At 38.0% G+C, this 13,072-nt stretch overlaps 1 protein-coding gene across 3 annotated transcripts in view; it reads left to right on the forward strand.

Annotated features, from left to right (window-relative positions):
- The first annotated feature begins 530 nt into the window (after window positions 1-530).
- Window positions 531-13,072, forward strand: part of LOC139687112 (protein argonaute-2-like) — a 58,569-nt gene continuing 46,027 nt past the window's right edge. Inside the window, exons 1-3 of one of the 3 annotated variants that reach the window (XM_071584229.1) lie at window positions 531-595; window positions 5,560-6,316; window positions 10,398-10,725. In XM_071584229.1, coding sequence (XP_071440330.1) covers window positions 5,563-6,316; window positions 10,398-10,725 — 1,082 coding nt within the window. In that variant the 5' untranslated portion in view covers window positions 531-595; window positions 5,560-5,562. Of the gene's footprint in view, window positions 856-1,014; window positions 1,091-5,559; window positions 6,317-10,397; window positions 10,726-13,072 lie in introns of those variants that run through there. The other 2 variants (XM_071584228.1, XM_071584230.1) reach the window with 2 other exon arrangements.

Consider the following 13,072-nt stretch of genomic DNA (forward strand, 5'->3'; position numbering starts at 1 on the left):
TCGCAAAAAACCAGGTTGAAGATGGACACAACACCAACACCCTACCATTTTGACGGGTACCGAAGAGATTCATTCAGTAATCCAAGAAAAATATTTGATAATTACCTATAAGTCTTCCCCAGAATCGTACATAATTGCTTTCATCTAACTACTCCTAAAATGTGGAATTTAATCTCAGTGATCCATAGCTATCAGAGAGCATAAACTTTCTCTGTTTCGGGAGAAAACAAGTTACCGAGTGTAGTTTGGAGAATCAGCTATTTTGGGAGATTCGGTAGCGCATTTCCCTGGAGAAAACAATTAACAGCTTTGGGCCCCTGATGTCGGGGCTTCGTTTTGGTATGAAAGTTTAATAAATAATAAAAAAGTGAAACATTAAGGAAGACAGTGCTTAAAATACCTATTATTATACAAGAAAGAATATGAACCACGGAGCAGTAATGTGATGTTAGCGCTATCTATCAACTAAGAACATAACTACGTCGTTGTTCCATTGTATAACAACTCCCTCTTCGAGCGGAGGGTCTCAAAGAAAGCAGAGTTAAAGGTCTTCACATGGGAATGGGCGATTCATAGTGCTAAGCGTTTGAAAAACGTAAGTCTTGAAAGTTCTGACCAATGCTGCGCAACTTTGCGACGTCCAATATATATAAATAAGCATCGTATGAGGGGCAGCGTCGGTTAGTTTAGCGATATCTGCTGATTTCTTTGTTGCTCACGTGTTGGTGAGCATATGCGGTTATCTCGGAACCGTAGGAGAACGAAGGCGGAAAATCGTTTGGTGGTCAACAGATAGGTGAACTGTGATTAGCTTCACTAGAGGAAAAGTGATTGATCTGTGATATACCCTTCAAAGTAAGTTCATTGGGCAAAAGTTAATGAACTTTGTCCAATTATTGATTTTTTTATATTTGAATTGTAAATAATGTCATTGTCATTGTTTTGAAGTATCTAGAAAGTTATGTCAGCCATTTTGTGAGACCATCCTGTAACTTCGCCATTGAAAAAACGTTGGCTAATTTAATTTGAAGGCATATGGCCCTGGATCATTTGCCAATTATGTAAATATTAGGGCCAGGTTTGCAATCAGGTTAGGTAATATTAAGGCCTGCCCAATTTTCCTTGGCGTGTAATACTCCCTAGCATTGCATCATTGCTGGAGAATATGTGGTAAAATGATACTTTCGTTTATGTTTGCGGAAGTCTCAATGGAGTAAAATCTACAGTAAGGGATAACTTGGCATATGAGATAGTTTCGCCTATTGCTTAGACGCTTAGAAGTGGACTTAGAAAATGTCGATTTCATGATTCTTCTGTTGTCGGTTATCTCCCTCTAAAACCACTTCTACTCATATTTACTGTCTCGCTCCAAATAGTTTTTTTGCAGTATATTCGCATGTTTAAATGAATTGACTGTGTGAATATTTTAAGATAATTCACCCGTTCTTGCAGTTAAGACAGGTGAAGGGGATGGTTGGGATGATGCAATTCCTCGTCATGACAAAATATGATTCTCGTTCAAAGCTAAAAAAAAAACCATAACTTTGTAAACTAGTGTATTGGTGACAATTACAGCTGCTGCCCTTACGAAAAACTGAAATGAGTTGAAAAAGATTTAGCTTAAAAAGTTTAGATTTTTTTTGTATAGGAACTTAGAACGGTCGAGGAAATGTTGGAAAAAACTAGAAAAAGATTTAGCTTAAAAAGGTTTAGATTTTTTGTGTATAGGAACTTAGAACGGTCGAGGAAATGTTGGAAAAAACTACTAATATTCGTTGATTGATCATTAATAAATGCAAATAAAGTATAGCACAGTATGTGTCTAATGATTTATAAAATGGAAATAAATTAGTAATAGTTCCAGTACACCTTTACGCTAGGGAACCTGGGGATCAAGATGGTGGCTAATATGTGCATATTGGATTCGCACCCAGAGTTTTCGAATCCTGGAGACGGCAAATTTTTTCAGTGGTATCCCGATATCTACTAGAGATGATTTGTGAAGGGCACTGCAAGTGAATACGTCGTCCCATGGATGGGGCGTTTAGCCGTGGACCCCTTGGCACCTCTTAGTGAGAGTATGCCAATGCCAAGTTTCTCTCCACCCTTCCTCCTTTCCAATTAATCCATAATTGCGCAAATTACCATAATGTCGGTCGGCCTCCCGAAAGCTACTACTGCTGCCAGGCGCTATCTTGAGACCACTGCATTGTACATACATAATCTGGATTTTGGTTTGGGTGTAAGATTCCACAAATTTTAGTCTTTATTAAAATAAAATGTCTCTCTCTACCATATTAGTATGAGCATTCATAGTATACTAGCAATTTCTCATGCTGTAATTATTCTGTGGATAATATTTGAGAAGTCTGTTTTCAAATTAACATTTCAAGAATTTTTCAAAGTTGTATGTTTTCTATGAGAACAGACTTTTCTACAAAAGTGACTTAACAGAGGCAGACAGATAGTTATGCAAACCAAAAGTAATTCAATAATTTTTTCCGCATGCCTTTTTGGTTAATTTCATTTTGTAAAAATAGTGTTTTCATTAGAAAATGTTAATAATAACTAATGCCTTAGTACATATTCAGTAAGTTTTGCCCTACTTTGTCATATAGTTCTTAATATAGATCTATTATTTTCTCTTTTTGTAAACCTTTATTACATTTTCTTTGTACTGATCTTGTTGTTTTCAGTTTCCTCCAAACTCACATTGCCTCCAGATTTTTTCTTTCCACTTTCCTTTTTGTCCATGTCTTAGTTTCATATGACAATACACTTCAAAGGAACATTTTGATAACCTATTTTCTATTCTCTATGTATATGTGAAGGGGTGGAGGAGAACAGACTATCATCAGCATAGATAGGAGGCTTTTGATATTTGGTTGTGTGTGTGAAACTCTAATCCATTATATGAAGTTAAAAGTTAATTGCCATTGTGCACGAGATTAAAGAAATGCTCAACAGGTGTCTGTCAAAGCCTTAGTTAATGTGGATTTGCCTTAATCCAACGACCCCTACCCCATATAGTTATGACCAGCAAGGGTCTACTCTAAGGTGACACTAGCTGCAAATCTATACTTTGCCAAAGAATTTTTCATACAACATTTTTTTTACCTTAAAAAAATGCAAGCCACAAGTAAAGCCAAATCCAAGAAATACCAGTCCAGGACTGCTCTTATACACTCTATTATCCCCCGCTTAAAAGGTAGCCACTGCCCCTGCCCCTCCACCACTTAGGGGTGTACGAGGTCTGTTCAATAAGTATCGAGAATTTTGAATTTCTGCAGGATGTGCATTTTTGACTTTTTTGTGGCATTATGTTGGTGCGTATGCCTCTCACTTATGCCAAAAAGTGCAGCTATTTTGAATGTTTAGTTAATTGTTGATAGCTGTTTTGCTTGGACGTATCTTGGCTTGTCTTCGATTTTTGCCTGTTCCAAAAAATGGATCAAAGAATCTGTATCAAATGTAGTGTGGAAACGAAATTAACTGCCCGAATGTTGACTGTGGCATATGGAGAAGCTACATTGGACCAAATCAACATTTATCGGTGGTACAAAATATTCTCAGAGGGCCGAGAAGATGTGAACAATGAAGAGTGTGCCAGACACCCAAGCACGTCAACAACAGACGAAAACATTGATGAAGTGAAGAAAATAGTATTGGCCAATCGTTGAATCATTATTAGAGAAGTTGTTGAGGACCTAAACATATAGATTGGCTCGTGCCATTCGATTTTTACCAATGATTTGGGCATGACAAGGGTCACCGTGAAATTCGTACCAATATTGCTCAATTTCGACCAAAAACAGCAATGCCTAACAATGCTAATGAGGTGTTGGATTTGTCCCCGATGACCCAAATTTGTTCCAGTGGGTCATAACTGGTGACAAATCATGGGTTTATGGTTATGATATGGAAACTAATGCTCACTCATCCCAATGGAAGCTGCAGCACGAGCCAAGACGGAAGAAAGCGGGCCAAGTTCAGTCGAATGAGAAAGTTTTGCTTACAGTTTTCTTTGATTACATCATTCATTCGATTGGTGGATCATGAGTTCTTGCCACAGACTAGAACAGTAAATAAGGAATATTACCTGCAAGTTATGCGCAATTTGCATGAAGCAATCCGCCACAAACACCTGGATTTGTGGAAGAGCAAAAATGGGCTTTTGCACCATGACGACTCCCCTGCTCACACATCGTTAATTTTGCGTGAATTTTTGGCCAAAAACAACACACTAATGATGCAGCAGCCACTGTATTCCCCAGATCTGGCCCCCAGTGACTTTTTCTTGTTCCTGAGACTGAAGAGGCCCATTAATTGACAATGCTACGTTACAATTAACGAGATAAAGACTGCATCAGAGGAGCAGCTGAACAAAATCACAAATAATGCTTTTTTGAAGTGCTTAGAAGATCGGAAAAAATATTGGCACAAGTGTATAATGTCTAATTGGGATTACTTTGAATGGGACAAAATAGATATTTATGAATAAATATATAATGTTGGAAAAAACACAAAACTCGTGATACTTTTTGAACAGACTTTGTATGTTGTGTGCAGTAACCTCAGGGCAAATGTTTTTTGCAGTTACATGTGGATAAAATTTTAGAATCACACCAATATAAATTAAATAATGAAGAAAAATGTAAATATCACTCTCCTCTGATATTACTTCCATGTTTTTATTGTCCATGGAGAAACCTTAATGTGTGTTGTAAATGTTAAACATATATTCCTTGAAGCTATACCAAATTTGTCTTTATCTTTGAATGCTTTCTATGAAATGATGGTACCTTTACAATCAACCTCTAATTTTTGTCGATGAAATTTATATCTTAAGTTCTCATTAATAATGCCTTTATATTGAATTTGGATCACTTATATTGCGCTAAGTGATTGTTATTTTAGTGCATGAATGATATCTCCCAGTCCTGAAAAAAGAATTGGGGTATCTTAGAACTTGAGGGTACCTTTGATTGTATTGGATATTATATGTGGATTGATTATTTATAAATTGGTCTTATTCACAGTGACTGACATAAACACAGCTGCTGCCAGAACCTTGCATTGAGTATTAAGACTAATATTTATCCATCCATGCCACTGAAAATTCATGCTGATGTCTTTGTAACCTGCCCATCTAGGTTCAGTAGATTTTTATATTATTATATGATGCCAGAATGTTATAAGTTGATAGCCATTGCCATTTACTCAAGTATAAGTAGTTATAGGGAAGCTGACTGACTGCGTAGGTCATTTGCACCATTAGGTATGGATGGGAAAGGAAGTAGGGTGGTGAGAAACCCAGCATCAACCCAATCCCCTTCAATCAATCAAACTAACGTCAATAGCCATAGGAATAATTGAACATTTTATGCATCTCTTTCAGTTTATGTATCTGCCTTCTTGTCCATGCTTGTATCAACCAATAAGCTTGAAATATTATTTCTGTAGGCATTGAAATTGTGCTGTATCATAGTGGCTTGAATTCAGTTTTACTTTGTTCACTCTTTCCAAAATGTGATCCTAATAATATTTTCCATTTTTCAGGGTATGGGGAAAGGTAAAAAAAAGTCTAAGGCAGGTAAACAAGATGAGGCAGCTAGTAAAGATGCCTCTGCACCAGCACCATCTGCTCAAGTTAATCCCTCAGCAGATCCAAGACCGCAAACAGAAAAACGTGATGGCAGAGGCGATCAGCGTGATCCTCAACCTTCTACCAGTGGATTTAGTGATTCATCACTGCCAGGACAAGAGGGTAAAAGGCAAGCACCTGGTGTAGGAAGAGGTGAACCACCACAAATGCAAACTGGCGGCACTGCACCAATTCCTGATTTCCCTGAACTACAGGCAGTTCAAGGCCGAGGTAGAGGAAATCCCTGGGAAAGAGGAAGAGGAGTAAGGAGAGGAGAAGGAATAGGGAGAGGAGAAGGAATGGGGAGAGGAGAAGGAATGGGGAGAGGAGAAGGAATGGGGAGAGGAGAAGGAATGGGGAGAGGAGAAGGAATGGGGAGAGGAGAAGGAATGGGGAGAGGAGGAAGAGGAGAAGGTGGAGGAAGAGGAGAAGGTGGAGGAAGAGGAGAAGGACGAGGTGGAGGAAGAGGAGAAGGACGAGGTGGAGGAAGAGGAGAAGGACGAGGTGGAGGAAGAGGAGAAGGACGAGGTGGAGGAAGAGGAGAAGGACGAGGTGGAGGAAGAGGAGAAGGACGAGGTGGAGGAAGAGGAGAAGGACGAGGTGGAGGAAGGGGAGGAGGAGAAACAGCATGGGGGAGAGGAAGAGGACAAGGGATGGCATCACCTCAACAAGGTATGTGTTAAGGCTGTTGGAGGCAGGATTAACAGAAAAATTCAAGAAAGTTATTGGAAATGGAAAACTAAGAAAACATTTTAAAAATATAGACTACAATTTTGGTAAGCTGTCTAAAGAATGCCCATCTTAATGATTTATTCCAATAATCAACCAAGCATTCAGACGTGCAGATGCTTTTCTGTAGAAGTGTGTGAAATGCATTGTTGCCATTTTTCATCAGTAAATTTTGTTATTTAATAGGACGTTTTTCAGTCCATGCTATTCTCTCTTCCCAACACTTAAAATTTTTAATAAAATTCTCCGTATTGTTAAACAAATTGCAGTCTGCAATGGGTGGAGGGAAAAAATGATTGACAACATATACAACAGAAAACAAATGCAGATAGCCCAGAAAGCTATACACCATATATCTAATCCTGATTAGAACAGATAGTGAAGAATTGCATTTCATGGTCTTATTTCACTCGGGATAAAACAAATTCTCTCCAAGAACAAAGTCAAGACAGCATTTTACAACACAGACTTCTTGAAAAACATGATGAGTTAAGCCAAAGACAAAATTTACATAATGCAACAAAGCAGGATTTATAAACTCAATTGCATGGACTGCAATTCCATTTACATGGGCTCACTGTGAGTTGTCAGGTGAGAATTTATGAAAAGTTCTTTAATAAAAAAGAAAAGGATCAAAGTATTTTAATGGTAAAACTTAATACAAAGGATATGGCATTGTTACATTAAATAATCAGCAGATATTTACATGTTTTTTCTTTGTAGAATCCCAGAAATTCATCATCACAGCTGCTAAATCATTTCTGCTGTTATTTTTAATGGGGTTGTCACTTTTCTCGTGCACAATCTCGTCTTCACTTCTATCTAGTAAATTACTAATTTCTCTTATTACTTAATGATAGTCTTACTTTTAACTTTCCTCCAGGAATTTTAAATCACAAACACTAGAAATTGAAAGCTGTTTCATTCTTCTTCTAGGTGTGATGTCATGAGTTGGTACTAAATAAATTTTTCCTTTATATTAAGGTAGCAGTTTTTGTGCTATAGTAGAACTGAAGGTTGAATGCCTGTAGACTCCAAGTTTATTGGGAGAGATGCAATGTATGTATGACATCCCTGTTAGCCCAATGCATATTAAATTTCACTGCAGTACCACTTGTGAGATGAAACCAAGTGTGCTACTTATTATACATTTACGATTTATATGGGAATCTTTTAGGATGTACTTTCAAGGAAATATTATTACTCTATTGCATAATTTTATTTAATTACTGGCTCAAAATATTGATATAATTGAAATTTATAATAAAGGTAACAATTTTTTATGTCTGATGCCGGAAAAAGTACTTAGAAGTAAGTATTTTTCTGGAAAATCAGGTAAAAAGTTCGACCTTATATCCATTCACCATTTGCCCATAAGATGCAGCAAATGTTAAAAGTTCATTTGGAGTAAAAAAAGTATCTAATGAGCTGTGAAGTGTGGTTTATTTGAGATTGTAATTTTGTCAAAATTTTGAGGTGCTGGGAAGGGAGAGTAGAATCAATCCACAGGCGAACAATTGAGAGTTTGCTGCATATACATATTCCTGTATAATTTTCTTTCAATAAGCCATGTATAATTTTTTATTTCTCTTTTGCCATGGAATGCATTATTTTATTTTACGCAGATTCATGGGAAAAATTGTTTCATTTAACCAGTGTTTTGCTTTACGAGTAAGATTCTGGAATGAATTACTACCTTGATCAAAAAGTTCCCGGAATAACCACCGTGTGGCGCTCCCATCGTTCGTTTACCAGTGGTCGTTTACCAGTGGCACGAGCGGTTCAGAAGTGGTCGTGAGTCAATCGAAGATGATGAACGCAGTGGCAGACCATCGACATCGAAAGTCGGTGAAAAAATTGATAAAGTAAAAGAAATGTTGGTCAATAACCGCAAATTAACCATCAGAGAAATAGCGGAGGACTTGAACATTGCCCATGGATCCGCCCAAGACATTGTGGTTAATGATTTGGGTTTCCGTCGTGTAGCATGCCAAAAGACCTCAATTTCATGCAAAAAAGAGACCGTGTTGACGTCGCAAAAGACATGATTTGCGAGGCTGAATCCGATCCCACATTCATCAAAAGGATCATTACTGGAGACGAGACGTGGGTTTATGAGTACGACACGCAATCCAGACATCAGGCAAGTGAATGGCGTTCACCAAATGAGCCGAGACCAAAAAAACCACGTCGTTTTCAGTCAAAAAAGAAGGCAATGCTGACGGTTTTCATGGATTACAACGGTGTAGTGCATCATGAATTTTTGCCAGAAGGCCAGACAGTAAACAAAGAGTATTATTTGGGCGTTATGAGACGTTTGCGTGAAGCAATTCGCCGAAAGAGACCAGAAATGTGGGCAGAAAACTCGTGGATTTTGCACCATGATAACGCACCGTCGCACAGTGCTATCATTATTCGTAATTTTTTGACGAAAAATGCAACAAATACCATCCAACAGCCACCGAATTCACCTGATTTGGCTCCCTGTGACTTCTTTCTGTTCAATCGAGTTAAAAAACCATTACGGGGAACGCGTTTTAGCAGCCGAGAGGAAGTAATGGAAAAATCGCAGGAAGCACTGATGGACATACCGAAAACCGAATATAAAAAATGTTTCGAGGATTGGATCAAGCGCTGGCATAAGTGTGTTGCAGTCGATGGGGATTACTTTGAAGGGGACAATATAGATTTAGATGAATAAACTTGTATTTTTAATTTTCTGAATAAATTCCGGGAAATTTTTGATCAAGGTAGTATGCTTGTTAGGCAAGGTTCCATTTTACTGTGGTTGGGTTGTACATGCATGGGGCTTTGTGGTAATGTGTACCTCATTTTTGAATCAAAATATGGAAATGAATATTTGATAACCAGTATTCTGCACTGTCGGGTTTCACCGCGTCGTTGTTTGATTCAGACAACAGTTTCGCCGAAGTTGCATTCGGTGTCTTCAGGTCGAAGATGAGGGCCTCGGAATTTTGCCATCCTTATATAGGTGGTCCCGTCTAGTGGCTGCTCGCTGATTGGTCGGTTCCCGGAGAGCTCTCTTCCACGCGTTGTGGAGATGGTAGCCCTCATCTCTGTTAATGTTCTCCAGGTTTTTTACGATCTCAATTGCTTCCCTAATTAACCGTGGGTATTATCTAGACACACTAGTTCACCGAGCCTCTGAAATTTCTGACACCGATTCTTTGCCAACGGAAAAGAAACATCTCCTGAAAGTATTGCAGCAAAATGGCTATTGGAACGATATGGTCCTTAAAAGGACCACCAGGGAAGAAAGGCGAAGACAGGATTGGGAGAAGTCCATCAAGCAGACGGAACCGGACCCAAACGCATACGCTACTATTCCCTACGTATCCGGAACATCCCAGAAGATAGCCAGAGTCTTAAAAAAACATGATGTGGTGACAAGATTTAACTGCACCAAGAAAATAGCGGACGCTCTCCCTGGACCGAAGGACCAAATTCCGTAAGACCTATACGAAGGGGTCTACCAAGTACCCTGTTCATGTGGGAAAGCCTGCATCGGGGAAACATGCCGCTCATTGAAAGTTCGGATGAAGGAACACCTCTGGGCAACAATAAAAAAGCAGTTTCACCTGTCGGCCATTTCGGAACACCAATGGAGTGAACCGGGTCACGAGATCTCATTCCAAAAAGCAAACATATTAGCCAAGGAGAGTAGATACTACACACAGTTAATTAGGGAAGCAATTGAGATCGTAAAAAACCCGGAGAACATTAACAGAGATGAAGGCTACCATCTCCACAACGCGTGGAAGAGAGTTCTCCGGGAACCGACCAATCAGTGAGCAGTCACTAGACGGGACCACCTATATAAGGGTGGCAAAATTCCTAGTCCCTCATCTTCGGCCTGAAGACGCCGAATGCAACTTCGGCGAAACTGTTGTCTGAATCAAACAACGACGCAGTGAAACCAGATTACTTCAAACCACCGCAGCGAAAACTTACGCAACCATTTGATAACCAGTGTTAAAATTTTGCTATCCTTGTTTGCTTTCAGAGCTCCCAGATCTATCTGTTCCATCACGTCCAACTCCTCCCCAATCTCATGAACCAAGTCCATCACATTCTGTGCCAGAACAACTTCCAGAGAGCATGGCTAAGTTAAATATTGCCATAAAAAAACAGGAATCTACAGAAGCTGTTTTGAAGAAATTAAGTGAAAAGCATAGCTCAGGTCTAGCACCACCACCTAGGAAATCTTGCGGTACAGCAGCCATTTGCAAATTCACTGTTGAAACAAATCATCTCCCATTAAAAATCAATGTGAAAGAAATAATTCATTATGATGTGGATATAAGTCCAGACAAGCCTAAGAAGTTCATGAGGTTAGTATACTTAGTCATTAAAACTGGAAAGCTGCTAAAAATGGCAGTAAACAAGATAATTTTAAAAATTCCTTGCACTTAGATGTTTTGAGGAAAACTTAAAGAGAAGCACTATCAAATACTTTGTTAAATGCATGGCCCTACTTTAATCGTTGAATTGATATTTTCCATTAAGTAACAATGTAGGGAAAATCTTTAAATATGAATGAATGATAGTCCATTATGGAATTGAAGCCCTGCTGGATATGTTATTTTTTTAATGCATGTATGCACACATGTGAAGTGAAATTGTTGAAAATTGCATCATGTAGACTAGAATTTATTATTCAGCATCAAGTTATTGAGACTCTTTAAAGTACTGGTATACTCTTGTTTTTATTAAACTATTAAATCTGCTCTGCAGGTTTTTTTTAATTCCAACCACTCCGATAGCCCCTCTTAAAAGGCCTGTGGTATTTTTCTATCATTATAGCAGAGAAAGTGTGGTATCCAAGATCAGGTAGTATTACCTAGTTCTCTTATAATGTAAGGTAAATGTTTGTCATTCTCTAAGTGCATTAACCTAATGTTAATTTGAAGACCAGTATAAATCCGGTAGGTCGACCCATAATGCTCATAACTTAAAGAATTAAATATGACACTAAAAAGCCGAAGAACTCTCGACCTTCAGAGGTTATGACATATCCTTGATATGTTTGAAAATATCTGCATTTTAAATAATGAGGCTACAGGGGTAGTCGGAAATTTTTCCGATCCAACAAATAAACAAGATATTTTTCTTCAAAGTTATTTTTCGAAATCCTTAAAGTTGATACACTTTTTCCAGTGATGCTCTTTTATAACCCTTCCATAGAGTATTTGAGACTTCTTTCTCCGCAAAGTAGGCGTTTACATTTGTGATGACCTCATCATCCGGTGAAAAATTACTGTCCTCCAAGCAAAACTTGGGTGTTAGGAAAAAGCCATTAAGATAGAGCCAGAGAGATGTGGTGAATATGGTGAGTAGTCAACCAATTGGAAGTGCAATTTGTGAATTTTACCCATGGCAACCGCTGAAGTATGAGCGCATGTATGTATTCTCCTGATTGAGAAAAGCACTATCTTTGTCAAATGCATTTGTTATTACAATTTCTGCTTTCAGCTTGTCTATAAATGATGTAATTGTCTTTCGTTATTGTTTTACTTTTGCGAAGTTAATCGATGAACACATTTCTATGACTTGGTGAATGGAATGATTTTTGCCTTTTTGAAGCAGGTTTACCCTTTGCAGTCAACTATAATGACTGTTCTTTAATCTAAGGAGTGTAGGGGTGAATCCATGTATCATCTACAGTTTTGAATCGACCCAAAAAATTGACTCCTTTTGCTTAATCTCCACTCAACTCTAACTTGTCTTTGAATCGTGTGGGCCTTGGAAATGTTAATCGCATGAATTTTTGGTTCAAGTGGGCAAATGCAGCACCTAATGTGCGGATAGCCTACACATCAGTCAATCAATATATAGTAGGGAGGAAGCAGACTTTGTGGAATGTTCCGCATTCTGAAGGGGGAGAAAGCTTGGGCAGATCTTAGGAAAGAGGCGGGGAACCCAAATTTTATAGGCAGAAATGATCATAAATTTGAGGTAAAATGCCAGGCACAGAGAACAAATTTAAAAAAATTTTCTTTTCTAAATAGAACAATTGTTGATTGGAATACCTTACCTGCAAAAATATTCGAGCCCTTTCCAAACAGAGTATACTTTTAAGAATAGATGTAAGGTATATATGTAATAATTTGATGTAATATTTGTGGTGTATTGTATTATATATAATAGCTTAATTTGTTTTAATTTATCTTTTCTTCTTGCTGATTAATGGTTGTAAATGGGATGGGGATTCGCTTGTTTTGTCGAAGAGATTTGTGTTTTGAAGTCTGATTTTATCTATTATCTTTTGGGATTATTTGGGACTTGTGTGCCACCTGACACTGTCTATCAGGATATGTGTATTTTTAATAATAATATAGTATAATATAATATTTAACAAACGTGTTCTTTCCATATGGCCATAGCCTCTGCTATCTCTCTAACATTAATTCAACAGTCTAATATCATGTTGTCAGTTTTTTTTATATTGCTGGTGCTTATTGCAGTTTTTGGCTGTACCTCATCATCAGCCAAGGTGTTACGTGCTCAAAATTTCATGGTCCTATATGATGCTCCAGAGTCCCTGTACACAGCGTCTAACTTGTCTTTGATTTGTGTGGGCCAATTGTCTTTCAAAAAGAAATGTTTAATAACAGCTTGATGCTCAATTTTACTCATTTTCCAAAAACCCAAAGAACAACTTATTCAAACGAGTTTCCA

The sequence above is a fragment of the Hetaerina americana genome, unplaced genomic scaffold (genome assembly GCF_022747635.1).
Source record: "Hetaerina americana unplaced genomic scaffold, ioHetAmer1.1.p SCAF_17, whole genome shotgun sequence".
Taxonomy (NCBI): domain Eukaryota; kingdom Metazoa; phylum Arthropoda; class Insecta; order Odonata; family Calopterygidae; genus Hetaerina; species Hetaerina americana.